This window comes from Lontra canadensis, unplaced genomic scaffold (genome assembly GCF_010015895.1).
Source record: "Lontra canadensis isolate GAN:19392208 unplaced genomic scaffold, GSC_riverotter_1.0 scaffold58, whole genome shotgun sequence".
NCBI lineage: Eukaryota > Metazoa > Chordata > Mammalia > Carnivora > Mustelidae > Lontra > Lontra canadensis.
The window spans coordinates 5,667,970-5,694,553 of NW_022631052.1; the positions used below are offsets into that span (position 1 = coordinate 5,667,970).

Genomic DNA, 26,584 nt, shown 5'->3' on the forward strand with positions numbered 1-26,584 from the left:
AGAGGGGGGGAGCAGGCTCCCCACTGAGCAGAGAGCCCGATGCAGGGGCTCCATCCCAGGACCCTGGGATCATGACCTGAGCCGAAGGCGGAGGCTTAACCCAATGAGCCACCCAGGCGCCCCTAGGCAGTGTCTCTTGATGCCTCACTTTGATGGATGAGGATTTTAGCATGGCTGCCCTTTCTTCCCCTCCCACTTCCATTTCACTGGGCTTCTTCCCTCGTTGGACTGACTCTCTTACCATTGCTTGCCTTGTCTGGTGAATGAAGGAACCGATGAAAAACCAGTAGTAGTAGCTAACATTTTGAGAACTTACTGTGTGCCAGGCACTGTACCAGTTGCTTTCAGTAAAGTAACTCATTTAATCTGCAGCAACTGACCCTATCAGGTCAGTTCCATTTCTGTGTCCATTTTAAAGGTGAAGGAACTGAACTACAGCGAGGGGAAGTGACTTGCCTGAGGTCACACACAACGGGTAATTCATAGAGCAGGGATTGAATTGAACAGTCTCTTCTGGAATTTGCATTCCTGACCCCTACACCCTACTGTCTCTCTTTACATGCTAGCATGCACTTTTCTTAGCTCTTGCCCAACACGTGTTTAGTAGTGAGTACCTGTTATGTTGCTGACCTTGTAGACCGTGGGGGATAAGACTCAGTCCCCATACCTTTATGGCATTGACGGTCTAGCAGAGGACTTGCACACCAGATCGCCGTGGTGTAAGGGGCAGGGACTGAAGCATGACCCCGTGCTGTGTGAGCACAGAGGGCTGGGTTACCTCACCTACCTGGGGAGTCCGGGAGAGGCTTCCTGGGGGAGCTGATTCAACAGAGAATGAGAGGAGTTAGCCCAGGCCTGCTGGGAAGACTTCACCTAGAGGAAACAATTAGTCAAATGTCAGAAGTAAAAAGCAAGAAAGGCTGCAAGGCATTTGACAAGAGGTGGTGCTCAAGGGCTGGGTTAAGTTGATCATGGAGAATCTCACGTTTTACAGTACTTGCTTATTCTTGAGCCTCTGGTGTTAGAAAGTCGCCAAGAGGTTCTTAACAGAGGAATGATGGGGTCAGACTTGGATGTGGTTGCTCCCATGTAATGGGGAAGATGAATTCACTGCCTTTTATGTATCTGAACTGAGTCACAGCTCTTGATTCTGTAGACTTGGGTAGATCATTTATCTCTCTAAAATGTGGATAATTCCTAACTCATAGGGTGATCCAAGATTTTAATGATCAGAGCTATTAAGAACCTGCCGCAGAAAACGTGTTTTTCCTTCCTTCTGGGCTGCCAGCGTCTCTAGTTGCTTTAATTTAGACCTTGTTTTGGCTACCTCTGGGGTTCTTGGTGTCCCCACTACTACCCACACACAGATCCCCCAGTAACTGCTTAGAAAACTCAACTGAATTGTATCGGTGGTCTGGCTGGAGTGAGGATGGGGAGATGCTGGGAGTCAGTTTCTATGTGGGGGTCCCTTAACCAAATAGTAATTTTAAGGAATTAGTTTTCTATTGCTACTGTTAAGAAATCATCCCAAAGTTAGTGGCTTGAAACAATACACATTTATTATCTTATAGTCTTGGAGGACAGAAATCCTAAAATCAAGGTGCTAGCAAAGTTGCCTTCCTTCTGGAGACTCTAGGGGAGAATCTGTTTCTTGGTCTTTTGTAAGCTTCTCGAGGCCGCCTGTGCTCCATGGCTTTTGGCAACACCCTGCAGGATCAAAGCCGGCAGTGTGTCATCTTGCAGTCTCTTTTTTGTCTCCACCATCACACTGCCTTTTGCAGCCCTGACCCTCCTGTCTCCCTTGTGTAACGGGACATCGGTATTTGATCTGCCCAGATGAGTCAGGATAACTTCCCCATCTTGAGATCCTTAATGTCATCACATCTGTGAAATCCCTTTGGCCACATGCAGTCACAGTCTCAGCCGTCCCAGGGATTTGGATGTGGCCGTCTTTTGGGGTACTTCATTATTCTCTCTACCCCCATGAGCAAACACATGTAACTTACCACATTCATTCATTCATTCATTCATTTCACACGTTTACACTGACATTATCAGGTATTGACGGGAGCGGCTGTGGTGCTGGGCTCCGTACGTAATAGGTCTCTTTATCCTTTGAACAGCCCATAGAGTAGGATGATTTCACTGCAGCCTTCCTGCGTCTGGATTTCCTCATCTACTAGTCCCTGTTCGGGCCAGAGCTGGAGCCAGGTCCCACTACAGAGCACTCTCTGCCCCAGCCTCCTTGATGTTGGCCTTTGGGGAATCCCAGCATCCAGGGTTCCCAGCCCGTTTTTGTCCCCTTGGCTCGGAGGACTCCCCTGCCCCTCCCTCAGTGCGCCCTTCTGCCGTAGATGAAGGAGGAGCGTTTCAGGCAGCTGTTTGCCTGCTTTGGCACCCTGACGGACTGCAGCCTGAAGTTCACCAAAGATGGCAAGTTCCGTAAGTTTGGCTTCATCGGCTTCAAGTCGGAGGAAGAGGCCCGGACAGCGCTGAACCATTTCAACAAGAGTTTCATCGACACCTCCCGGATCTCGGTGAGTCGGTGTCTCCTGCCTGTCGAGACGGACACCCCGATCTTTCCCTCCATGCTCTAGTCCTCAGCCGAGCTGTTTTCAGACTGTGCTGTCTTTGGTCCATCTCCCTGGTTCTCCACCTGTCATGCATACGAATCCCTTGGAGAGCTTGTTAAAACAGTTTCGGAGTCAGTGTGGGGGTGGGCTGGGCCCCAAGAATAGGCAGGTCAGGAAGCTCACGGATGAAGCCAGTGTTGCTGTCCCCAACATGCTCAGACAACCACTGTTCTGTGTCAGTCGCTAACTCATTCAGCGGATACACAGGGAGCACCCACGCCATGCTGGGGATTTCGAGAAGCGTGGTGCCCTTGGTCCCCGTCCTTGTGGGGCTGGCTCTTGGATAGGCTGCTTTCACTCGGTGTTGTCAGGGCTGCGAGGGGGAGGCTCCAGAGACCTCTGGAAAATAGAGGAGGCCCACGTCCTGGCCCAGGGGTTGTCGGGAGAACTTCCTGAAGGAGGAGGTTCTGTCCCTGTCACTCATGTACATTTAATGACTTGGTCAAACGTTCTTAACACTTGGTTGAGAAAAGAAAATCAGATGTTAGACAAGTATGTATCACGTGACTCCATTCACATAGAACCATATTTCTTAGTCTCCGTGTGTGAAACATAGAAAGAGCTATGCGGAAGGATTTTTACCAAAACATTCGTTTCTCTCGCTGGGTGATAAGAATTGGGCTTAAAAACTTTTTTTTTTTTTTTTTCATTTTCCTTGTGCTTTTCTCTGTTGATTTGAGTTTTTTTCACTGAACACATATCATTGCTACAGAAACAGCAGAAATATTTTGAAAGTCCGTAGAAAGGGGTGTGGCAGGAGGATAGCCCACCCCACCAACCCAGGATAGAGGTGGCCGCTGGTGCCCCCAAATGTGGCAGAAAGTGCAGCCCGTCTCAGGAGTGTGTTGTGGGAGTCGTGTCAGCTCAGGCCTGACGCTGAGCAGGCTTCTCAGTGGCCGCCCACCTCTCTCATCACCCCGGAGCCATTCTCTGCGGCCAGCGAGCTCAATGCGCGATAATTATAGTGAATCTGGAAGCCGTTAGCTTAGCCTTGCCTTGTGCCAGACCCCGTGTCAGCCAGCCTGGGGGGCTGAGTGGCTAAGAACTTGGGCTCTAGAGCCAGGCCCCCCGAGTTCCCGTCCCCACTCTGTTACCTTCTCCCTGGGTGACTGGGACAAATGACCTCACTTTGCTGATCTGGGAAGTGGGAAGGGTGGTGGTCCCTCCCTCCCGCTATTCAGGAGGCTTGGTGTCCTCCCGCTCACAGAGCACTCGGACTGCCTAGTGTGGGCGGTTGGTTGCTAAGTGTAGCGATTGGAATGACTTCAGGGAGGAGAAAGCAAAAGCCAGCAGAGGGTGACCACGGCTGACCTTGGGACAGAATGGTGATGGCCCCCCTACACATGGATTTTTCTCATTAATACAGTACAGTATCATAAATGTATTTTCTGTTATGGTTTTCTTAATGTGTTCTCTTTTTTTGGCTCATTTTTCTATAAGAATGCAGTGCATTATACATATGACGTACAGATTACGTGTCAATCAACTGCTCTCCATAGGGCTTCTAGCCAGCAGGAAGCTATTAGTAGTTGGTATTGGGGGGAAGTGGACAGTTACACACAGACTTTTATTTACACAGGGTCAGTGCCCCTAACCCCGTGTCCTTCAAGGGTCCATTGTAATTTGCTTCAGCCGACTCCACTCGTAGGTGACAACTGCTGTTTTCAAAAGCCTGGCTTCCAGGTGCTGAGGGTAGCACCTGTGCTGGGCTGGGGGCAGGTGTCCCCATCACCCTCTCTCTCCCACGCAGGTGGAGTTCTGCAAGGCTTTTGGGGACCCGACAAAACCCCGGGCCTGGAGCAGACATGCTCAGAAAACAAGCCAGTCCAAGAATCCTTCAAAAGACAAAGATGCTGTCCCTACAGAACCCAAGAAAGTGCGTAGGTCACTCCCACCCACATCCCTCGTGTCAGCAAGATGGTCACCTGGGGTGGGGGGCGGGGACAGAGCAGCAGGAGCAGGAACCACCAGAGACTTCCTGTCAGCTGGTTCCCGAAGGTGGACCCTCCCCAGGCAACCTGTCTGTCCCGTCTCCCCCTTCATCTGGGACCCTTACCATCTGTGCCTTCTGTCTACAGGATGACAAGACAAAAAGGGTAGCCAGCGAGTTGGAGAAGGTGAGTGTGTCCTATGGACCAAGAGGAGGGGTACCCGGGACGGCACCGGGAGGGCTGCGGCAGGCTTAGACAGTATGTGGGGCCTGGCAGGCAGAGGCATGCCTCTTGTCCTCCCTCTTCATGTCTCTGTGGCTTCTTGGTCTCCTTGTCTGATGACGAGTGTGACCAGCTGATCCCAGGGGTCCTCTAGAGACCGGGAGAAATGAGCTCACGGGATGCTCCCATCCGCTCTCGGGGTGTCAAGAGGGTGTGCCCCAGCTGACCCTTCTCTCCCCGCCTCCTCATGGCCGCCAGCTGAAGGAAGACACCGAGTTCCAGGAGTTCCTGTCCGTGCACCAGAAGCGGATGCAGACAGCCACTTGGGCCAATGATGCCCTGGACACCGAGGCCTCGAAAGGGAAGAGCAAGGCTGTCAGTGACTACCTGAACTTCGACTCCGACTCGGGGCAGGAGAGTGATGAGGAGGGTGCTGGCGAGGATCCGGAAGGTGAGGGCATCCACGTGCACCCATCCACGCAGAGCGTGCACCTGTATGTGTGTCCCAGCCCGGGTGGCTGTGACCTGGGTGCCAGACATGGGAGATGACATGAGAGACACTGTCCTCTCTGGGGGTGATTATCCCACCCAGGGTCTACCCGACCCATGCTGGTCACAGTCGGTCAAGTATTTATTGAGCACCTGCTGAATGCCAGGCACTGGTTTGGGCCTCGAGGATATAGCAATGAGCAAAGAAGAGTCCTCTCCTGGAGCTAGAAGGTCAGGGGAAAGAAACAATACAGAATTAAGCTTCTGCTCGAGGGCCCCATCCTCGGAGGCCTTCCCTGGGAACTCTCCTCACCCCCTTTCCTGCTTTCTCGCTGCGGCGCTCATCTCCAGATATCATCCTTAGTAGTGGACTTAATTCCGTATTGTGAGGAGGGAGGGGGCTTCTGTTCTCAGAAGAGGCTCACGGCGTAGCGTGGGGGCAGATGGGAGTGGGAGCGTTTGCAGTCCGGAGTGGTCACTGCTCTGGTTGTGGGTTGGGCATCGATTTTGCCTGAAGGCGAGACAATGGATTGAAGGTGAATTTTATGCCTGGTGGGCATAAACTGGAGTCTGGAGGACTCACTGGGAGTGGGTGGGATACGGTAGGGAAGGGGCAGGAAGGGGGGGTGGCCGGCAGAGGGAAGAGCATGGCCGGACACGGAGGACGGGGCAGCACAGGCATTTGAGGGGTGTCTACGTGGTTCGGGGCGGCTGGAGAGGACGAGGTGGAGCTGGGGGGAAGCCAGTCAGCTCACACCAGCCTGATAAGTGTGAGTGTCCTGTGAGCATCTGGAAGCCACTGGCAGCTAGTAGGTGAGAAGTGAACAGTCCTGTCTGTCTCTCTAGATGATCGCGCCGGCTGCAGCTGAAAGAGCAGGCTGGCGAGGGCAGGGCCGGTGCAGGGAGCCACGGAACTCTCTCCACTTGTGGCATGTGATGTGTCAGAACCCCCAACGGTTAGACCCCGTTTAACGTTGTGTATCAGAGGCCCCATCAGGGCTGCTCAGCGCCCCGGGCCGCCATGCCAGGCCGTCTTGTCCTTCCGCGCCTCTGCTTGGCCAGCGCCTGTCGCTAACTCCCAGCCCCCCATTTTTGCAGAGGAGGGGGACCGCCAACCCAGGGCGGCCGTGCAGACGGAGCTATCGGACATGGATTACCTGAAATCCAAGGTGGTGAAGTCCCAGTCACCGTCGTCCTCGGAAGAGGAGGAGAGTGAAGATGAGGCCGTGAGCTGTGGGGCCGGAAGCGGGGCCGAGGAGGAAGAGGCTCCTGGCCCCACGCCCACCCAGCAGGACAGAGGGAGGCCAGGGGCAGGTCCAGCGCGGGGCAGCCCGTCCAGGAACGAGATAGCAGGGGCGGCCAGAGCGGAGGTGTGTGCATGGGGGTGTGCACTGGTGCTTGGGAGGCGGAGGAGGGGGGACAGCTGCCCTGGTCCTCACCCACGTTCCCTGCGGGGCCCGCCTTCAACTCTTGGCCCTGCCGCTTGCCTGCCGTGTGACCTTGGACAAGCACTTCTCCCCTCTGAGTCTGTTTTCTGTGGCAACATGGAGCGGCTTTCTGCCTTCTGCGGCCGCGGGGTGTTCAAGAGCTGCGGGCGGGGCAAGGGCGTGTGATGCTCGGCGCTCCGTGGCAAGGAGGGCAGATGGGAACCACGATGGCCATAAGAGATGGAGTTAGTGGACTGCTTGCCACGTGCTGGGTATGATGCCGGCTTGGTCGTTTGTCATTAAGTCTTACGACAGCCTTCCAGGGAGTGCGGGTGTGCAGGGATTCTTGTCCCGTTTTACAGGGGAGGAACCTGAGGCCCAGTGAAGGAAAAAGACTTGTCCAAGGTCACGGCTAGGAAGTGCTGGGGTCAGGCTTGAACCCAGGCCCTCTGGGCTCTGAAGTCTATGTTATAGATGTGGGTGCTACCTTCAGGGACAGCCACCTTGTCTCCCACCTGGGCTTCCTCTGCTCAGAGACAGGGCAGGTCACATTGGGGCCCCCGTCCCCTCGCCTCCCTCTTTCCCACCCGGCCCTCTTCAAGACTCCAAACATCATCTCTCTCTCTTCTCTTTTCCTTGTCCCCCTCACTCCTTGATTTACGGCCCCTTCTCATGACCACACCCTGTCCTTTTGTCCTAAAAATGGATATTCCGGAGAGGTAGGCGAGTCTGGCGAAGTCAGAGAACTATGGCTTCAAACCCCAGCTCCGACCCAGAGTGGCCGTGGGACCTGGGGAGAGGTGCTGCTCCTTGGGCTGCTGGTCCTCACCTAAGAGGACGCTCAGCCTAGCAGCAGGCCCCGTGTCTGGTTTCCCAAACCCCCGTGCCTAAGTGCATGCTGGCGCTCGCAGTTTCCGAGTTCAGGAAGACACCTCAGTGCCTCATGCAGTGTCACACTCCCAGGGGGGTCTGGGACAGCACCCCCTAATCAGGCACGTGTCTGTTCACGTCTGTTTCTGCAATGAAACCAGGAATGACCACTCTTGCTACGGGGGTGAAGGCAGATGTCATATTGCCTCACGTCCGCTCAGAGCAGATTTTACTGGTCAGTGACTTTAAGTCACGGCAAGTTTTGTTGCCAAAGGAATTCTGGAAAATTTAAATTTCTTTAGGACTATCTGGATACAGAATTACAAAGAGGGTCCTGAACCCATACCCTTTGAAGTTGCTTTGAGGGTTCAGTAGGACAGCAGTATTTACAAAGTGCTTTGGACCAGTGTCTGGCCCAGAGTTAAGCCCTAAATCCATGGCAGCGAATAGCAGAGTATCTCAAGGCTCCATCCGAGGCTCTCTGCCCCTCCTCGTAGCCTGAAGGCCCTGCTGGTGCACCCTTACCTCCCCCTCCAGCCAGACTGCCCAGCATGGCAGGCACGATGCTTGTCTGTGTTCCCTGGCTCACCCTGGAAGCAGGTGTCTCACCGAGATGTCTGGCCCTGCCTCCTCCTGCAGCTGTCCCCAGGAACTCACTGGGACCATTTCTGTTGTTGCCATCACTCAGGCAGACAAACCAGCAAACCAGAAGGAACCCACCACCCCCTACACTGTGAAGCTGCGGGGAGCCCCATTCAATGTCACAGAGGTACGACCAACAATGCAACAATGGCAAGGAGACCCCGGGACATGGGAGGCGGGGAGGAGGATGCCAGGAGGCTCTGGTGCGTGGGGGCTTTAGGATCATTGAAGACTTGATCTGGAAGGAACTGGGGTCAGAAAGGCAAAATACGATCTCAGGATCGGGAAACAGAGACGGCTCTACAGAGACCAAGAAATACTGGTTTCACTCTCTGGTCCTGTACGTTAGAAGTGGCAAGCACTCTTAAAAAATTTTAAGGGTGTCTAGGTGGCTCAGTCGGCTAAGCATTCCAACTCTTGATATTAACTCAGGTCGTGATCTCAGAGTCATAAAATCAAGCCTGTGTTGGGCTCAGCGCTCAGTGTGGAGTCTACTTGGGATTCTCCCTCCCCCTCTCTGCCCTTCCCAGCCCCCCACCCCCTGCACTCTTTCAAAAATAAGTCTTAAAAAAATTGTTTTTAAAGGATGAGCCAGATGATCTGTGATCAGTGTGGTGACTACTTAACCCCGCTGTTGTAGCACTGAGGCAGCCCTAGACAGTAGGTACACAAACAGTCATGGTTGTGTGCCAATAAAACTTTATTGACAAAAATGAGCTGTGGGCCACATTTGGCCCACATACTGTAGTCGGCTGACTCTGGGTTTACATAGCAGAGAACTTTTTAATTTACTTCCTCATGTAGGTGATAGAAGTTCAGTGTAGGAAAATTTTTTAAAGTAGCTAAGTGAAGAGAAGTGAAGTGATCTTTAACTAAGATGACCATATTAAATATCCTCTAGCTGAGTTTAGAGTGAAAGCAGTGCTAACCAGATAGGGTTAGGGTGCCAAGACGTACGTCTACTTCGTGCAGGTGTAGTTACTGATGGTCCCAAGCAAGGTGGGGCAACATTACACACACACACACACACACACACACACACACACAGACACTTTATATCCCACTCAGTGACAACCACTAATCATATCTTGTTAGACGCTTTTTCTTTGTATATAAACACTGACCTCTGTTGTTTAGTTTTATAAAGCATTTCTACAGTAAAAACTGTTTTGAAACTTTTTTCCTCCGTTACCACAATATGTTAAAAATATTTTTGCATATTGAATTTTCTGCTACGATATCATTGTTCACATTGTATGTTTTTTCTTACTCTGGACACGTTACAATATTCTCACCCATCCCCCGAGGTGGAGCATGGGGGTTGTTTCCAGGCTTCTGCTATTAATAAAAATGCAGTCATCATTCCTTGAGACTGGACATGAGCTGATTTATTTATTTATTTATTTATTTATTTATTTTATTTATTTTTTTTTTTTTTGGCGTAAAGATCAGATAGCATAGATTTTAGGCTTTGGTCATATGGTGCTTGGATCACATTTCTTCTCTCTTTTAAAATAACCCTTCAAAAATGCAGAAACCATTCTTAGCTTGCAGGTCATACCAAAGCAGGCCATGGGCAATATTTGGCCTGTGGGCCACAGTTTGCCAACCCTTGCGTGGGATATTTTATGTAAGCCCATGCATGGACATATTCAAGGCTTTGATGTAGAATGTCAGTTGCCCTCTGGAAGCATTGCTAATTTATACTCCCTTCAGCGGAGTATGAAAGTGCCCACTTCTGGGGATGCTGGGTGTTCATCTTTATCAAGATGACAGACAAAAATGGTGTCTCATTTTAATTTATGTTTTAAATTATTAGTGGGGTCGATCACTCACGTTTGTAAATCATCATACATTTCCTTTACACAGTGCCTAGCCGTATCTTTGCCCATTTTTTCCTGAAGTGTTCATCTCTTTTGATAGTCTGTATATTTACTAATTTTTAAAAATGAAGCTTAGCAAAGTTCCTCTATGCCATCAGCATTTGGGTCACACTCTGGAGTCTCTGAGTTAGCTGGTAGAGTCCTTCTGGAAAAAAGAATTCCATCTATCCACACTCTTCTGTACGTTGCATTTTTTACTTGATGGTACAGCATGAGGAACCTTCCAGATCAGGACACTCTTTTTCATGATGCACTGTGTTCTACTGTGTCAGTGTGCCACACTTTAGTTTTAATACCAGACACGCAGAAAATCATGCTTTAATTAAAAAAAAAAAAAAAAAAACGCTAGATGGCTTTTTCCAAAACTAATTAATAAAAAAATAGTCACTTTTTTCTTCTCCGTGAATAAAAACAAAATGTAATAGAAGAAATGGTTTGTATATAAAACAGAAAGAAAACCTACCTTTAGATAGTCTGAGGAATATTTGTGTGTTTGTGTGTGTGTGTGTGTGTGTGTGTGTGTGTGTAGAGAGGCTTTATAGATACTCTAATAAAAGGTGTTTTTTTTTAAGATTTTATTTATTCACTTGATAGAGATCACAAGTAGGCAGATAGGCAGGCAGAGAGGGTGGGGGGGAGGCAGGCTCCCCACCCAGCAGAGAGCCTGATATGGGGCTCGATCCCAGGACCCCGGGACCAGGACCCAAGCCGAAGGCAGAGGCTTTAACCCACTGAGCCACCCAGGAGCCCCTCTAATAAAAGTTTTATAGAGAAAACATTAACCTCCGGTGAGGGATTTAAAAGAATACTATGTAAATGGGAAGCCATACATTTTTAGAATGTAAAGATGCTGACTCTTCCCTAATCATGAATGGCTAAGTTCAGTTATAGCTCATCAGGGTGGAAACGGTGTCATAGAACATTCAGGAATATCCTGTAAGAATAGACCCTTCCCCTATAAGATACTGCAACATATTTGAAGTGACAGCAATTAAAACAGTTTGGTTCAGGCAAAGTTGTGGACAGGTTGATGGACTAGAATAGAATTTGGAAATAAGCTCCAATTTGTACCATTATTTACTTGAGGATCATGGGGGTGTCCCATGTCAATGAAGAGAGGTTTTTCTGTAAGTAATAATGGGACAACTGGTTTGTCTTTTTGAAGAGAGAAAAAAAGATGGATCCCTGCCTTCTTCCTTACAGCAAGAGAAATTTCAGGTGTACTGAAAGCTTTAAAAAAAATGAGACTATAAATGTTACAGAAGAAAGCTTTGGTGAATTTACTTATAATAATAGAATCAAACAGGCGTCTCTGAGCCATTTGCAGAACTCAGTGGCTGCAAGGAAAAAGATGTATTAATTGATGGTATAACAGTTAAAACTTCTGTAAGATAATAAATGTCAGAAAGGCAAAAGACAACATTTGTTTGCAACCAAACAACAGGAACATCTGGTTTCTTTAATTTACAAATAGTTCAAGCACTTTTGGGACTTCTGACCTGATAGGAAAACGGACAAAGGGTAGGAGGTCTTCTAAGGAAAATGCATATGGCCAGTAAGGATGCTTGAGTTCACTCGTAGGTAAAGAAAGACAGCTCGAAACTGGAAGGTGACATTTTGCAAAAATTTTAAAAGTTCAATAATGGTTTCAGCCACTGTCGGTAGAGGTGTGCACGGCAGCCTTTTAATGGACAATTTGGAAGTATCAGTCAAAATTAAGAATATCCGTACATTTGAGTGAGCAATTATAATTCCTACACAGGAATTTGCTGTGTAGGCAAGTGAACCAAATACACCAAGATTTCAGTGCAAGAATGTTCACTTCTCTTGTATTACTGTTTTATTTATAACGTCATGTATCAATTTTTATCATGTCATTTATAAAGGGAAAAAAGCAGTAATCCTTTACACTTTATCATGAGAGAAGCCTCTTTCTCCCTCTCCCACTCCCCCTGCTTGTGTTCCCTCTCTCGCTGTGTCTCTCTCTGTCAAAAAAATAAGATCTTTAAAAAAAAAAAAAAAAGCAATGTACAGAGGAGCGTGGATAGGTGCATTTCTTTTTTCCAGAAGAAGACACACCCTATATCATAACACTTTTCAGTAGGCACATAAAAATGAGGAAAAAGCATTTTTGGGAGAATTTGATATTTTTGACTTTTTTTTTTTTTAAATGGAAGTAGGAATAGGAAAAATTCACAGCTTTATTGGACTTCTTTCGTTTATTGTGTAGTACTTTGATTTTTACATTGTTTGGACATTCTAAGCTTCCCTAAAAGCCTTGGGCCAGTATGCGGATGAGAAGGGGGGTTCCCTACTTTCTTTTTTTTAAACAAAAGTCAACAAGAGTGAGCCAGGCTTTGGAATTAGGGAATTAGGGGCCATTTTTGTTTTCTTGTTTGTACTTTAAAGCATTCCCTAATATCAGATATATCTGCATGTTTGTGCATTAAAAAAAAAAAAAATGTGCTTAAGCCACCTTTTATGCCCAAAATAGAGGAGTTCGGAAAATCAGGGACCGTCTACAACAGCACTTTAAATTGCTGTGTCTCTCCTTCGTGAAGTAACATGGACAAATACTAATGCATTCATGAGAGGTGACAAAAGCCAGAGTTAACCCCAAACACATGTTAAAAGGTCCTTAGGAAAAAGATCAGGAACAATGCCTGAAAATGCTATTTGGGACGATACTATTTTATTTATTTATTTAATTTTTTTTTTTTTTTTAAGAAAAAAAAATTTTTTAAAGATTTTATTTATTTATTTGACAGAGAGAGAGAGATCACAAGTAGGCAGAGAGGCAGGCAGAGAGAGAGAGAAGGGAAGCAGGCTCCCTGCTGAGCAGAGAGCCCGATGTGGGGCTCGATCCCAGGACCCTGAGATCATGACCTAAGCCGAAGGCAGAGGCTTAACTTACTGAGCCACCCAGGTGCCCCAGAAATTTTTTTTTTAAGATTTTATTTATTTATTTGACAGACAGAGATCACAACTAGGCAGAGAGGCAGGCAGAGAGAGAGAAGGGAAGCAGGCTCCCTGCTGAGCAGAGAGCCCGATGTGGGGCTCGATCCCAGGACCCTGAGATCATGACCTGAGCTGAAGGCAGAGGCTTTAACCCACTGAGCCGCCCAGGCGCCCCGGGGTGATACTATTTTACATATAGATCTGTATTTTTCACTCTTCCGATTTCTTGTTCTAAAAAATAAATAAATACTAATAATAAATAATAATTAAAAATAATATTAAATAATAAAAATAAAACAGTTTTATTGCATGATGGAGAAAAGCTCTGTGTTTAGCAGTGACAGAGTAGCTAACAGGTGAAACAGCATGGGGACCTTTCTGAATTTGGAAATTTGGCCCACGTTTCTTCACTGGGGTGCACCTGTTACCGGGCTTGATAAAGGAGGGAAATCTTTTCTGCTTGCAGAAGAACGTTACGGAATTCCTGGCACCCCTGAGACCAGTGGCCATTCGGATAGTGAGGAATGCTCATGGGAACAAAACAGGTAAGGCCTGGGCCCTCTGTGGGGTGGGTTTGGGGAGACAGAGGGCATAGATGGGAGGCTGGGGCAGCTGCCCCGGGGGATATTTTTAGGGAAGCTGCTGTGTTTGTTCTTTGTGTCCCCAGTTCAGTGGATGTGTTCAAGCACTGGGGACAAGGGTCTGCCTCTGATGGTTTTGTATGTAGCTGCCCCTGCTCTACCCTCTTTGAACCCCCATTCCCGTCCTTGCTCTCAGCCTTTGCTTGTGCTCATGGGCTCACCTGTTCCATTTAAACACATGCTCCTGGTCCAGGGGCTTTACTCGGCCAAGTCCATGGGCAGTGCTGTGGGTTGCCGAGGAGTGTGGTGTTGCCCCAGGCCGCCCTCCCCACTGCCTTCCCTGCTCTGGGTGGCCAGCCCCCTCCCTAGGCTTCAGAGGGGTAGGGAGCACGCTGCCAGGAAGGATCTGAGCTTGGAGAGCTGGAGGCCTGCCTGTGCTTACTTGGTGCCTTCCCGAGAGCCACCCTGGGGGCCTCTGGCTGGGGAAGGCCAGGCAGCAACCGGGAGGCAGGGTGTCCTTGGCAAGAAGACTCCCGCCTGGGCAGAGGGGTTGGGAACTGTGGGGGCTGGTGTTCGGGGAAGAAAGGGCCCCTGCTTTAGGGATGGTCTTAGTCACCTTTGAGTATCTGCGTTTCCTCCCTCGCTCTCTGGGCATGAAGCCCTGCTTCCTAGGCAGCGCCGTTCAGCCAGCAAGCTCTGTCTCCTTGCACACTTATCCGAGTGCAGTAAAGGAGCGGGTGACGAGCGCCTGCCGGGGCTCAGATCCCAGCTCAGCCACTGATGGGCCCCATGACCCTGAATGAGGGGCTTGGCCTCTCTCCCCTCATCTGTGCAATGGGGCAGTCCTACCTAGTCCGTTCTATTATGAAGACTCAGTGGGTTAGCACACACACAGCATTTAAACTCTGCTGAACGCCTCCCACATACTCCCTGAGAGCTGCTGTTAATAGTGGTGGTGGTGGTGGAGGAGGGGGTGCCCCTGTTTTCATGGTACTTTGGAGACCACAGGGTGAGCAGGGGCTGGCAAGGGGGAACAGGAAGGAGCCTATCAGAGCTGTCAGGGCTGAGAGAAAACCGTATTGGAGGCCTGGGAGCTGGAGGGAGCTGGCATGGGAGCATAACGCTTTTGAGGAGTGACAGAATGTCCCCTCAGAAGAGCTGGTGAGGCCGGGTGGGGTTACTAATGACACCTCAGAAGAGCCCAAGGCCGGGGGGCTTACTAATGACCATGGACTCCAGCCGGGGTACAGGAGCGCAGCGGAGGCTTAAAGCATGGGGAGGCCGCAGTTGGATACGGAACAGTCCCTGGCTGGTGACAGAAGGGTCCTGGGGCCGGGCCCACGAGGGGCGGGTGGGCTGGGTGGGGCTTTTGCTGCCATCCAGGGAAGGATCCCGGGGGGCAGGCTGGAGTTTGGCGGAGAGGGAAGGGAGAGGATGGGGGACATTTATGGGGATAGATGAGGTGCCTGCCTTTGGGAACAGAGAGGAAGGAGGAATCCCAGGAGGCAATAAAGAGCCTTGTGATGGAGCCCTAATCCCCTGGGCTTAGGACCACATTACGACACCGCTGTCTCTTAGCCCTGCCGCTCTGCCGCTCATGGGGTTGAGGCCCTGTGAGATGGCGGATGGGAGGCCCCCGCGCTCCAGGAAACAGTCCCGTGTGCTTGTTTGTGCACGAGGGGCGAGCGACGGAGTCCTTGTGGAGACAGCCGCACAGGGGCTGAGCTGGTCACACGCTTCCGCCTCGGCTCATCTCCTTCAGGGGAGGCCATGGAGCGAGCCCTGGTGCAGGTGGGGTGAGGCAAGAAGGGAGCTGCAGGCCCCCTGTGGTTGGCACCTTCGTCTGTGAAACCAGCCCGTGGGGTCTCAGCACTGCCTGCAACGAGAGGTATGGCTGGGGGTGCGGTGGGGAGAGTCCGCTTGTGTTTGGAGGCTTGGCAAGCGTAGGGGTTTTCCCCCACTTTCTGCTCAGATTCCCCAAACAGCCAGCACAGTGTGGGTGTTCCTGTGAAACTCCTGCCAGCGTCTACAGCCTCCCTTTTGTCACTGTCCCCTCCCAGGGTACATCTTTGTGGACTTGAGCAGCGAAGAGGAAGTCAAGCAAGCTCTGAGATGCCACAGGGAGTACATGGGTAAGGGGCCAGCCTCCGCCTGGTGGCAGGGCTTCGCTCGCTCATTCGGTCACTCTGTATGTTTTGGGGGAGGGTCTGCTGTGTGCCCGACACTGGTCTAGACACTGGGGATATAGCAGTGAGCAGAATAGACCAAAACATCTGGAGGTAGGAGGTGGCTGGAGGTAGGATTTAGGTGGTAGGAGTTAGCTGCTGTAGAGCGGGGAGAGACAAGCAGCCAGCAGATGGGCTGGGATTGGAGCAGGTGCGTTTTCAAATAGGATTGCATCCGCTTGGGCCTCGGTGAGAAGGTGACATTGGAGCAAAACCCAGAGGAGCGGCGGGGGCAAGCTCTGGCTTTGTGGGACGGTGCACAGAGGCCGTTCATTAGCAGTGCGAGGCAGTCCTCCAGGATGGGCTGTCCTGGGACACCTTGGCTCAGGCAGAGCCAGGGAGTGTTCCCTGAGGGGTAGAGGATACAGCACGGTGGCCTGGGGTGACCAGGCAGCCGCCCCCACCCCCCCCACGGTTAAAGCCAGATGTGCAGGATGAGTGAGATTCGGGGAGACAGTCCTTCCAGTTCATGCCTAGCCCTGGCCCAGAACCTCCACCCCGGTAACAGAGTTGGGTGCCAGCACTCTCGCCTTGGCCGTGGCCTCTGGAAGGCTGCAAAGGAGAGTTTGGATCACCACCCAGGAGTCGCAGGCAAGTTCTGGGTCTGCCCCGGAGCCCTGACTCCTGTCCTCCTGCAGGCGGGCGCTACATTGAGGTATTCAGGGAAAAGAACGTCCCTACGGCCCAGGCGCCCCTGAAGAGTAGCGCCAGACCCTGGCAAGGCCGGACCCTCGGGGAGAACGAAGAGGAGGAGGACCTGGCCGACTCCGGGAGGCTCTTCATCCGAAACCTGCCCTACACCAGCACCGAGGAGGACCTGGAGCAGCTCTTCTCCAAATACGGTAGGGCCTCCACCTCTGGCTCTCCTAGCACGTAGTGTGCGAGCCGTTGGCCTGGGCTCCAGGAGGGCCCACCTCCCGTCAGCTCCTGACCGCAGGCAGACGGCTTCCCCCTCTCACTCCGTTCCATCCTCCATAGATGGGGCCCGTGATCCCTGAGCTGCTGGGAGCGCTCCCATGTCCTGGATGCGGGGGTTAGCAGGGCTCCTGGGAGAAGGTCGTGTCACGGGCGTCGTGAGCTGTCTAAACCCTGTGTCTCCTTGCTCTCGCTGTCTAAACACAGAACAGACGACATTTGGAGACGATCTCCTGAGTTAGACCTTGCTGACCAAACTCTCGCTGCTCGGAGTGTGAAGTCCCAGCACGGGAGGGGTGCGGGGGTGCGGACGCAACAGGGCTCCTCGGCCTGAGCTCCACTGTCTGAGACCTTGCTCCCCACGCCGAGCGTCCCGAGGGGATGTGATAGGGTCTTGTTTGTCATGGTCGCTGCTATTTCACAGGCAAGAACGGGAAGGCCTGAGGCTCAACTCAGCATGCAGGGCTGCGTGTTTGTAAGGTCGTGGCTGTTGAAGGGAACGGAGTTAGCATTTGAGATGGAGGGTAGACTCGTAAAGGACTGAGAAAGGCCACTTTCGACCACTGAGGTGGTCTCACAGTGACCGCGGCTGGGACCCACCCAGAAGAGCTGGGTGCCCAGCACTCAGGCCCAGCCGCAACCCCCAGGATGCTGACGCCTGTCCTGTCCCCAGGTCCTCTGTCTGAGCTTCATTACCCCATCGACAGCCTGACCAAGAAACCCAAGGGCTTTGCCTTCGTCACCTTCATGTTCCCTGAGCACGCCGTGAGGGCCTACGCAGAAGTGGACGGGCAGGTGTTCCAGGTGACTGCTCTGGGCTGGCGGAGGGTGGCTGAGCTCAGGTGATGGGGAAAGGATGTGTGGGTCCACAAGCACGAGCGCCCACATTTCTAAGAAAACGCAAACGGTGTGCAAAGTTGCTGCCTCACAGGAGCCAGTGGAAGGGAGCTCCCCGAGGGCAGGGCCCTTCAGCACCTAGGACAGAGCCTGGTGCACTGTGGAGGCTTGAAAACTCTTTGTTAAATGAACACATATGCTCTCCGTGCCCAGAAATACCGCTTGGGAGAGAAGTGGGAAGGAGAGTTTGGAGCTGGTCATGTTAAACAGGCACAATAGAACATAAGAAACTCTTCTTCTTTTCCAGTGTTACCACGTAGTTTGCTTTGCCCGCCTGCTCAAGCCCAGGCCAACTTGTGCTCCCTTTCTCCTTTTTCTCCCTACTCATTCATTCATTCGTGATTTATTGGTCTCCTGGGGCTGCCCAGCTGGACCTGGCTCCCACCCACGTGGAGCCCTCGCTTCGGAGTGCGGGGCCAGGAGGGAGCCCGGGTTTGAGGGGGTCAGGGCTGCTGCGGGGTTTTCATAAGATGCTCAATTTCTGTCGTGAGGCTGCGTCAGACATCTCCCTGAGTCATGTGGCCAGGCCCCCATTCTGGTGTGAGGGTGTCCATGTGGGGGTTTTCCCAGAGGCAGCATCTCCCTGACTAGGGTCTTAGCACTAATGTCTTGGGGCAGGATGTGGACCCACCCCCTCCATCCTCTTCTCATCATCCCCAACCAGGGAAGGATGCTCCACGTGTTACCATCCACCATCAAGAAGGAAACCAGCAAGGACGTGGACACCCCAGGGTCATCGTCTTATAAGAAGAAGAAAGAATCTAAAGACAAAGCCAACAGCTCCAGGTCCTTACCCACTGCCACCCTCTGGGCCCTGCTCCTCCAGCCGCCTGCGTGCTCTGGCCCCTTGGGATGGGTTTAGCCTCTCCTCCATGACCTTGCTGAGCCCCACGTGCCTCATCGGCTTAATGGGGAGAATCACAGTGGTGCCTTACTTTCTTGGGGTTGGAAGAATTAAATGAACTGATACAAGCAAAGTGCTGGGTCCCTGGCATAAAGTAAGTGCTTGTCCAGTGTCAAGGATTGTATCATCCTTGCTCATGTCTCCAGGCCCTCGGTCCTTGGCCCATCCACACCGGGTAAGTTGGCAGGAGGAGGAGGAGGCTTTGGGGGCTTAGAAGGGCAGGTGATGAACTTGTTTCTTAGAGCTTTTGTCTCGGAGAAAATACTCTGCTCATTCAGCCTTGGTCTGACATCCCCATTCTGCCTCTGCGTCTCAGCTCTCACAACTGGAACACGCTGTTCATGGGCCCAAATGCTGTGGCCGACGCCATCGCACAGAAGTACAGTGCCACCAAGAGTCAAGTGTTTGACCACGTGAGTGGACGTCCCGTCTGACGCACCTGGCTCTGGGTTGATCAGAAGGGGAGAAAGAGCAGGGGAGGGGCCGTGGTTTTGGGGGCCAAAGTTGTGGGCGTCCTAGGAGCCTTCTCTGGAAGTATCCTCTCCGTGCTCCAGGCCTGCCTCTCCTAGGCTTGTGTGGAGCCAAGCCGGAGAGACCCCGCTGTGCGGTGCTCCTCACCACAGCCTGATGAGCTCGGTGCTCCTGCTCTCCCACTTTCCAGGAGAAGAAACAGGCCTAGGGATACAAAGCATCTTGCCCAGGGTGATGCACCTGGAAAAAGGCAGATGGGATGATAGGTCTGTCTGACTCTGGTGCCCGTGCTCTGAACCCCATCACGTACCTCTCCAAGTGTTGTTGCACACAGTCCCTTAGCTGGGGGGGGGGCAGTCCTTGAGACGAGGAAAGGGGAGTCATCGGTCTCTGTCCCTCTTCCCATCGAAGTCAAACCGGATTCTTGCTGACTTCTCCCATTCATCTCTCCAGCCCCGTTACATCACACAATTTCCTTAAAATGTGCATGCCTTTATTTACACTGTGGCTAAGTCCATCTTCGGCAAAACCTTGGAGTATGTTTCCAGCCAATCAGCAAAGGAGATCGTGGTTTTGCCCCATAAACCACAGACCCATTGTCATTTCCTCCTGCCCAGCACTCCCAAGTCAGCACTGCCCATTCGAACTAGAATGTGTGCCCCGTGTGTAGTGGCAGACATCGTAGTGGCCACGTTTTTTTAAAAAGCAAAAAGAAGCAGGCAAGGTTTGTTTTCATAATCTGTTTTGTGTAATTCGGTATAGCCCAAGCATAGCCGGGACACCATGTCAACGTAATACACAGCGTGAAAGATGACAAGATCCCTTTGCCTTTTGCTTTCTCACTAAGTTTTGAAGATCCAGCACATGTTCTATACTCCGAGCACTTCTGGATGCTCACGCGCCACGTTTGTAGTGTTCAGTGGCCAGATGTGGCGCGTGGTCCCCACGTTGGGCCGGTCAGCTCCAGGCCTTAGCCACTTAGGAGGCATGCGGCCAGTTCAGATCCCACAGGCACCCCACACAGGAAGGCTGGCTCTTCTAGAACCTTCCAGAGAAGGAAGACGTGTAAACAGGTGCAGCACACCCGTGATGGCTGGGAAGGTTAAGCAGAGTAGGAGAGGGGGTGTGAGAGTGAGGGTCACCAGTCAGCAAAGTGACATCTAGGCAAAAACTGGGTGGAGGGAGGGATTGTGGGTAAGCACCATGTAGGCGGAGGTCAGCGAGTATAGAGACCCAAGGTGGTGCTGAGGTTGGCCTGCTCGGCTAAAATGGAGGGTGGGGAGTGAAGCTGGAGTGGGAGGCATGGGGCTCTTGATTTACTGTGAGAGACCCAGCAGCCCGAGCCACAAGATCACTGTGGGTCCATGCGGGGCGATGGCAGGGCCCAGCCCCATCCAGCCATCTTCTCAGGCTGTTGGGAGATGGAACAGCTGACCTGTCACCAGCCCGCCAGCTAACAGGGCCTCTACCCCCTCCCCTCCCATAGGAGACCAAGGGCAGCGTGGCCGTGCGTGTGGCCCTGGGGGAGACCCAGCTCGTCCAAGAAGTACGACGCTTCCTTCTGGACAACGGGGTCAGCCTGGACTCCTTCAGCCAGGTGGGTGCCAGGTCAGCAAGCCACTGGTGGCTAGAGGCCCAGGGATAGGGTTTCAGATTCGTGTGGGTTTGAAGACCGAGCTTTCTTTTTTTCTTTCTTTTTTTAAGATTTTGTTTATTTATTTATTTATTTATTTATTTATTTATTTGACAGAGAGAGATCTCAAGTAGGCAGAAAAGCAGGCAGGGGGGTGGGGGTAACAGGCTCCCTGCTGAGCAGAGAGCCTGATGTAGGGCTCGATCCCATGACCCTGAGATCATGACCTGAGCCAAAGGCAGAGGCTTAATCCATTGAGCCACCCAGGTGCCTCAAGATCAGGTCTTTCAAGGATGATGATTATTGATCCCTAAATTGTCTCTAAAGAAGAAAATATCCCATGGGCTCAGACAAGGAACCCGTCTGACTCACATGGTGTCTCTGGGGGGCTGTGTGCAGGGTCCCCGCCCAGTAGCTTACTAGGAGCCCCTATAGTCTGCGAGTTAAGACCTTCCTTGGACCAGGTAGGAGAGCGGTCTGGACCCCTACATGCTCCTTCACCAGGTAGGAGTTTAGATGACAGATGGTTAACCAAGTCCGACGAGCCTGCTGAGACCCGCTCACATCCTCCCCTCCCTCTCACAGGCTAGGAAACTGAGGCCCAGAGAGGCGGTGGGGGTGGCAGCTTAGAGGTCAAATACCGAGCCTGCGGCAGGAGCCCAGACTAAATCTCGACTTCTGGCCCCCAAGTAGCCCTCTCAGCTGTCCAGGCCAACCTCCATGTGTGAAGTACGGATGCTGAAGGCTAACACTTACTGGGACTCCCCACAGTTACCCCAAATCTGTGTTTTATTATTCCTTTCCCTCACGTGACAACCCAGGAAAGCAGCCCTGCCGTATTCCCATCATGGTCCACAGAGGCTGAGTCACGTGCTCCGGGTCCCACAGCTGGGTGTTGATTGGAATGCAGCCCCAGAGCCCGCGGCCCTAACCGTTGTCCTCTGTGGCCTGAGTTGTACCTGAAGCCCACCGCGGCCCAGCCCTTCCCACCTGCAGATGGCTTCCTCCTGACTCAGTCCTCACAGCAACAGTGAGGCCTACAGGATGGGCGTTCCTGCCCATTTTGCAGATGAGAAAACTGAGGCCAGAGGGAAAGCAACTGACCCACGGTTTCAGATTAGATTCATAGCTAAGCTGAGACTAGTGCTCAGATACCCCATATGCCAGGAGTTTCGCCATTATATCTTGCCTTTTTGGTGCCCCTGCTACATGGTTTTTCAGTAAACTGACCACTGACATTTACAGAGTGGCACATACGATGTGTGCTTGGCTCGTGTTAGTGCACGTAATTAAATCTCTCCCTGCGAGGCTCCTGTGAAGTGGGCGCCGTGTCCTGGCGTTAGGGGAGGGGCTGAGGCCGATTTAATACATCTCCCAGGGCCACGTATCTAGTGTCTCGTTGGGCTTCTCCCAAAGGCAGATTGAAGAGATTCAAGGTTGGTTCTCACTGGCCAGTGAGAACGGGTGAAAAGGTTCCAGGGGAAGGAGACCAACTGTGCTTATCACAGTAAGAGCTGCAATAGCAGGGGGCTGTTTGCCTGGGGCATCACTGCAGAACTCACACTGCACACTTGTGTCCCCACCCCACCACGAGGACGGGATGCACGAAGCTCTGAGTGTCACAGGCTGCTCCCGCAGTGGTAACTTGCCAGCCCTTCCTACCTGCCCCATGTGTGGCAGCAGGTGCCATGCGGGTCTGGGACAAGGCCTCTGGCACCGAGGTGCACGTCCTGGCCATTGGCAGTCTGGGCGGGGACGCTCCACAAGATCCAACGAGGGCTGTGGGCGGGCACTGGCAGAATCTGCCGTGGCTCAGAATTGGAGGGGCTGACGTGTGACTTGGGCTCTAGACCTGGGGCCCTCGCCCCTCCTCACCCCGAGGAGCCACCTCTCTCCCTGGAGCACCGTGCCTGAGGGAGTGGCTCTCGGGGGCCCGCTCCCCAAGCACCTGGCACTTGAGGTCCCAAAGGGGTGCCTGGTGCAGAGAGCCACAGGTAGGTGCTGGGGTCACCTCGGGGATCCTCCCTTCTGTTGTCCCCACGTGTCTTGATCCCCTGCCTGCAGGCGGCGGCCGAGCGAAGCAAGACCGTGATCCTGGTCAAGAACCTCCCGGCGGGCACCCTGGCGGCCGAGCTGCAGGAGACCTTCGGCCGCTTTGGCAGCCTGGGCCGCGTGCTGCTGCCCGAGGGCGGCGTCACCGCCATTGTGGAATTTGTGGAGCCCCTGGAGGCCCGCAAGGCCTTCAGACATCTGGCCTACTCCAAGGTAGGGCTTCCGGGGCCTGCTTGGGAGAGGGCTGGGGGCTGACGAACCAGCAAGCAGCCTCACTGCAGACCTGGCGGGTGCGGTGCTGGTCGCAAACCAGCCTTCTCCGACGTGGTCTATGACCCTGCCTTCTCGTGCCAGGAGCATGCGAGAAGGCCCCTCTAGACGTCCCCCAGGGAGCACCCCGTGGCTCCTTGCTTCACTCTGGCTCTCCTTGGCTCTCCACTCCTGTGCGAATTAGAGCCGTTCTTCCTGGAGCCTCTGGTGTGTTGCATTTCCAATAAGTTGAAAGTCACTTCTGTAAGAGGGCGGTCTCCTGTTTCTCTGTAAAGAGAGAAAGAAGTCCTGTGTATATGCACATTTATAGTAGTATGGTACCTTCTCGTGGTTTCTTTTACAAATGACCACAAAGCAGGGGCTTGAGACAGCAGAGCTGGAGTATTGTCTCCCAGCTCTGGAGACCCAAAGTCAGAAATCCAGCTGTCCCAAGGCCCTGCCCGCTTGGAAGACTCCGTGAGACCCTTCCCTGCCTCTACCAGCTTCTGGTGGCCCCACGTGTCCCTTGACCTGTGACTGCGTCTGTCTGGTCTCTGCCTCTGTCTTCACGTGGTCTTCTTCCCCTGTCCCAGGTCTAACTCTGCCTTTGTCTTGTGTGGACCCTTTTCCTCGGATTTACGGCTCACCCAGATAACTCAGACACTCTCATCTCAAGATCCTTCACTTAATGATATTTGTAAAGATCTTTTTTTTCCAAATAAAATCCCAAATCCACAGGTTTTAGGATTTGAGGATGTGGACATAACTTTATGGGGGGGGGACCATTCATCCGTGGTGAGTAGCTTCTCCTTATCAGGCACTTTAGCCGTCCACAGACTGCTTATCAGTGTCTGGTTTGTCCCTTTTGTAAAAGGAAAGAATGTGCCTGCACACGTGTGCTCATGCACTGCCTGTGGTCTGTGGGCAGGGGAGGGAGAGAAGGTGTGTTCTGACAGCCCTTCCACGCTTCCTCCTGGGGAGCCGCAGTTCATAAGTGATCCTGCCTCCCCATCCCACTCGCCTTCTTCACTCCTGATCACAGAAGACCCACGGAGACCCCAGCGTGTCCAATGACAACAGATGCTCGGGCCTGTCCCCTGAGCCCCAAGCTGCAGCAAGGGTTGGAGGGAGTGTGGTGTTCTCATGGGTCAGGCAGCACAGAAGGTTCCAGACTGTGCCACTCGTCTTGGCTCCGTTCCCAGGGGTGAGTTGCCCATACTCTGTGAGCCTCAGGCTCTCCGTCTGCAGGAGGAACTGAGCCCCTCCCCCGCCCCATCTCTGCAGTTTCATCACGCCCCCCTGTACCTGGAGTGGGCTCCGGTGGGCGTCTTCTCCGGCTCAGCCCCGCAGACGAAGGAACCCCGAGATCCACCAGCAGGACCTGCAGAAGAGGACAGGGCAGAGCCAGAAACCCGTAAGAGCTGCGATCAGGGTGTCCCGTGGAAGTGGGCAAGTGGAGAAAGGAGGGTGGCAGGGCTAGGTGCAATGCTGTGGTCTGTCAGATACTTGGTTTAAAGTTCTTTATTTGTTTCGGAGACCAGCATATTTCAGACTCTCGGGTTTTATAGGCATGTAAGATGTTCTTAAGATCAGAGCGTAGAAATTACAGGCGTGGCATAAAGTAGCCAGCTTTATAATTTGCCAGTTAAAGGTTGAAAAAGACCCCTAGAATCTACCCATAGGGATTTAGAGCAGAGCCTGGGGGCACCTTCTTATTTAATGCACCCGCCCCAATGCCTGGCCAGTGATGGCGGCTGGCGGAGGAGAGATTTTTCCCTGGGTCCTTGGAGTGGCACTCCCTTAGCCACCCATGACCGCAAGACCAGGGCAGGGAAGGGATGCTGGGGCAAGGACGGGGGTGGCCCACCTCCCAGCTAATGCTTCACACTTGGGGGTGGAGGGGACGCCATTGGCACCAAGGCAGCACCGGCCCCTCCTGATAGGATGGTTATGCAAATAGCGAGGGTTTTCACACGCCCAGCCTCTGCCCACTGCATAGTCAGGAGTGCTCAGTGCTCCTGACCCCCCGAAGCTCACTGCCCTTGCTCCCACGGTGTTTCCCAGATGTCCCCTAGGGGGCGGAAGCGCTCATGACCACAGCCAAGAATCAAAGACCTGAAAAATTTTGAGAAGGACTGGCGGTCCTGTTCCCCACATGTTAGGAGCGCTCATCAGCAGTGTCCCCCGCTTTCCTACCCAGCCCCCCATAGAGTTAGCCATGTATTGAAATAAGTGTTGAGAAAATAAGGCTCCCATCTACCATCGTCGTTCCCAGAAAGGGTATCTCAGAGCAAAAACGGGGCGAGCAGAATTCTCAGATTAAAGAGCAGGCCTTTCGTTGAATAGCCCTCTCTGTCCATAAACCTCCTGGGGCTGTCTGCACTTGTCTGTTGTCGTGAGTCTGTGAACCCTTCAGGACCAGCCCTGTCGGTCCGGGGCACTTGGGAAACCCTAGTCTGGTATCTTCGTTCCAATCAGGAAGGGGAGTTCTTTGGTCCCTGCATCTTGAGGCTCCAGAAGGCTCCCCGGTCCTCAGGCTTACTAATTACAGGTAATTACTAATTACCATCTGAACCTTCGGTAGCCCCTGATACCAACCTAGTTCTGTCCTCAGATGGGATTAAGGTTCCCTTCAAAACCCGCTTGCGGCCACCAGGAAGACTTCTCTTGACACAGTCCTGTGATTTTCTTAACCAGCCATCACCCCAAAAACTTCAGCCACTACACCGTTCACGTCACTTGCTCATCCTGAACCTGAATAATTTTTGGCCAAAGCAGCCCCTTGTTTCGGGCGCACAGACTTCCCGGGAACGAGGGCCCATTTCCCACCTCTTTGGCAGGACCACTGAGCCTGGTGCAAAGTGGCCCCACTCGTTTGCACATGTCCTGGTGTGGCCCCTTGCCTTGCTCACTGCTGGGTGCCTTGCCCCCCACGAGGCCCCAGACATAGTCTGGCTCCATGAACGTGTGTGGGCGGAGTGAACGGATGCAGGAAGAAAGGTTTCTGCCTCTCTCTGCCTGGAAAGGTAGGGGGAGGGTCATCCTGGCCTTTGTGTCCCAAGCCTCGGGCACACAGTAGGAGTGTGGTGTTGGAGGGGTCATCCTCCAGTGGTCGTCCCCTTCCCAGCGGTAGGAGTGGCGTGAGATGGTGCCAGCACCGATTACAGGGACAGTCCTGGCTCCCTCTGGGGGTACTGATTGACGCCCGCCCCACGAGCTACCCTTTGCTTTGTTTTAGCCCTCTCCCACTTCCTAGAACCATAAACAGGCTCATTTCCTTGGTGTCTGTCTTCCTGATTTCACTGTTAGAAAGTCCATCCCACAGGGCGGGACCTTTCTGCTGGCTCACCACTGGAACTCAGCGTCCGGAAGGAGAGCAGTGCAGGGTGCTGAGTGAACCCAAGGGTGCTCACACTGTGCCAGGCCCTGCCCTGAGCACTTCGGGTTCCTCAGGGTGCAGCTCAGAGCTCCTGGGGAGGTTACCATCTCTCTTGTCCTCTCGCAGCCCCACAGCAGGGCGAGCCGCCATCCTTCTCTGAGGCTTGGTTTCTGCGTCTGTAAAATGGGCATGATGACCGTGCCGACTTCTCAGGGCACTGTTG

The 26,584-nt window shown here is 52.7% G+C and overlaps 1 protein-coding gene across 1 annotated transcript in view; it reads left to right on the forward strand.

Moving 5' to 3' along the window:
* The window catches only part of RBM19 (RNA binding motif protein 19), a 117,035-nt gene that overhangs the window by 1,475 nt on the left and 88,976 nt on the right, over positions 1-26,584 (forward strand). The window contains exons 2-16 of the mRNA XM_032876213.1: positions 2,355-2,537; positions 4,384-4,509; positions 4,712-4,750; positions 5,045-5,237; positions 6,374-6,645; positions 8,261-8,341; positions 13,522-13,600; positions 15,697-15,768; positions 16,500-16,703; positions 17,450-17,580; positions 18,338-18,459; positions 18,894-18,990; positions 20,535-20,645; positions 22,746-22,946; positions 24,267-24,396. Coding sequence (XP_032732104.1) covers positions 2,355-2,537; positions 4,384-4,509; positions 4,712-4,750; positions 5,045-5,237; positions 6,374-6,645; positions 8,261-8,341; positions 13,522-13,600; positions 15,697-15,768; positions 16,500-16,703; positions 17,450-17,580; positions 18,338-18,459; positions 18,894-18,990; positions 20,535-20,645; positions 22,746-22,946; positions 24,267-24,396 — 2,041 coding nt within the window. The remainder of the gene's footprint in view (positions 1-2,354; positions 2,538-4,383; positions 4,510-4,711; positions 4,751-5,044; positions 5,238-6,373; positions 6,646-8,260; positions 8,342-13,521; positions 13,601-15,696; positions 15,769-16,499; positions 16,704-17,449; positions 17,581-18,337; positions 18,460-18,893; positions 18,991-20,534; positions 20,646-22,745; positions 22,947-24,266; positions 24,397-26,584) is intronic.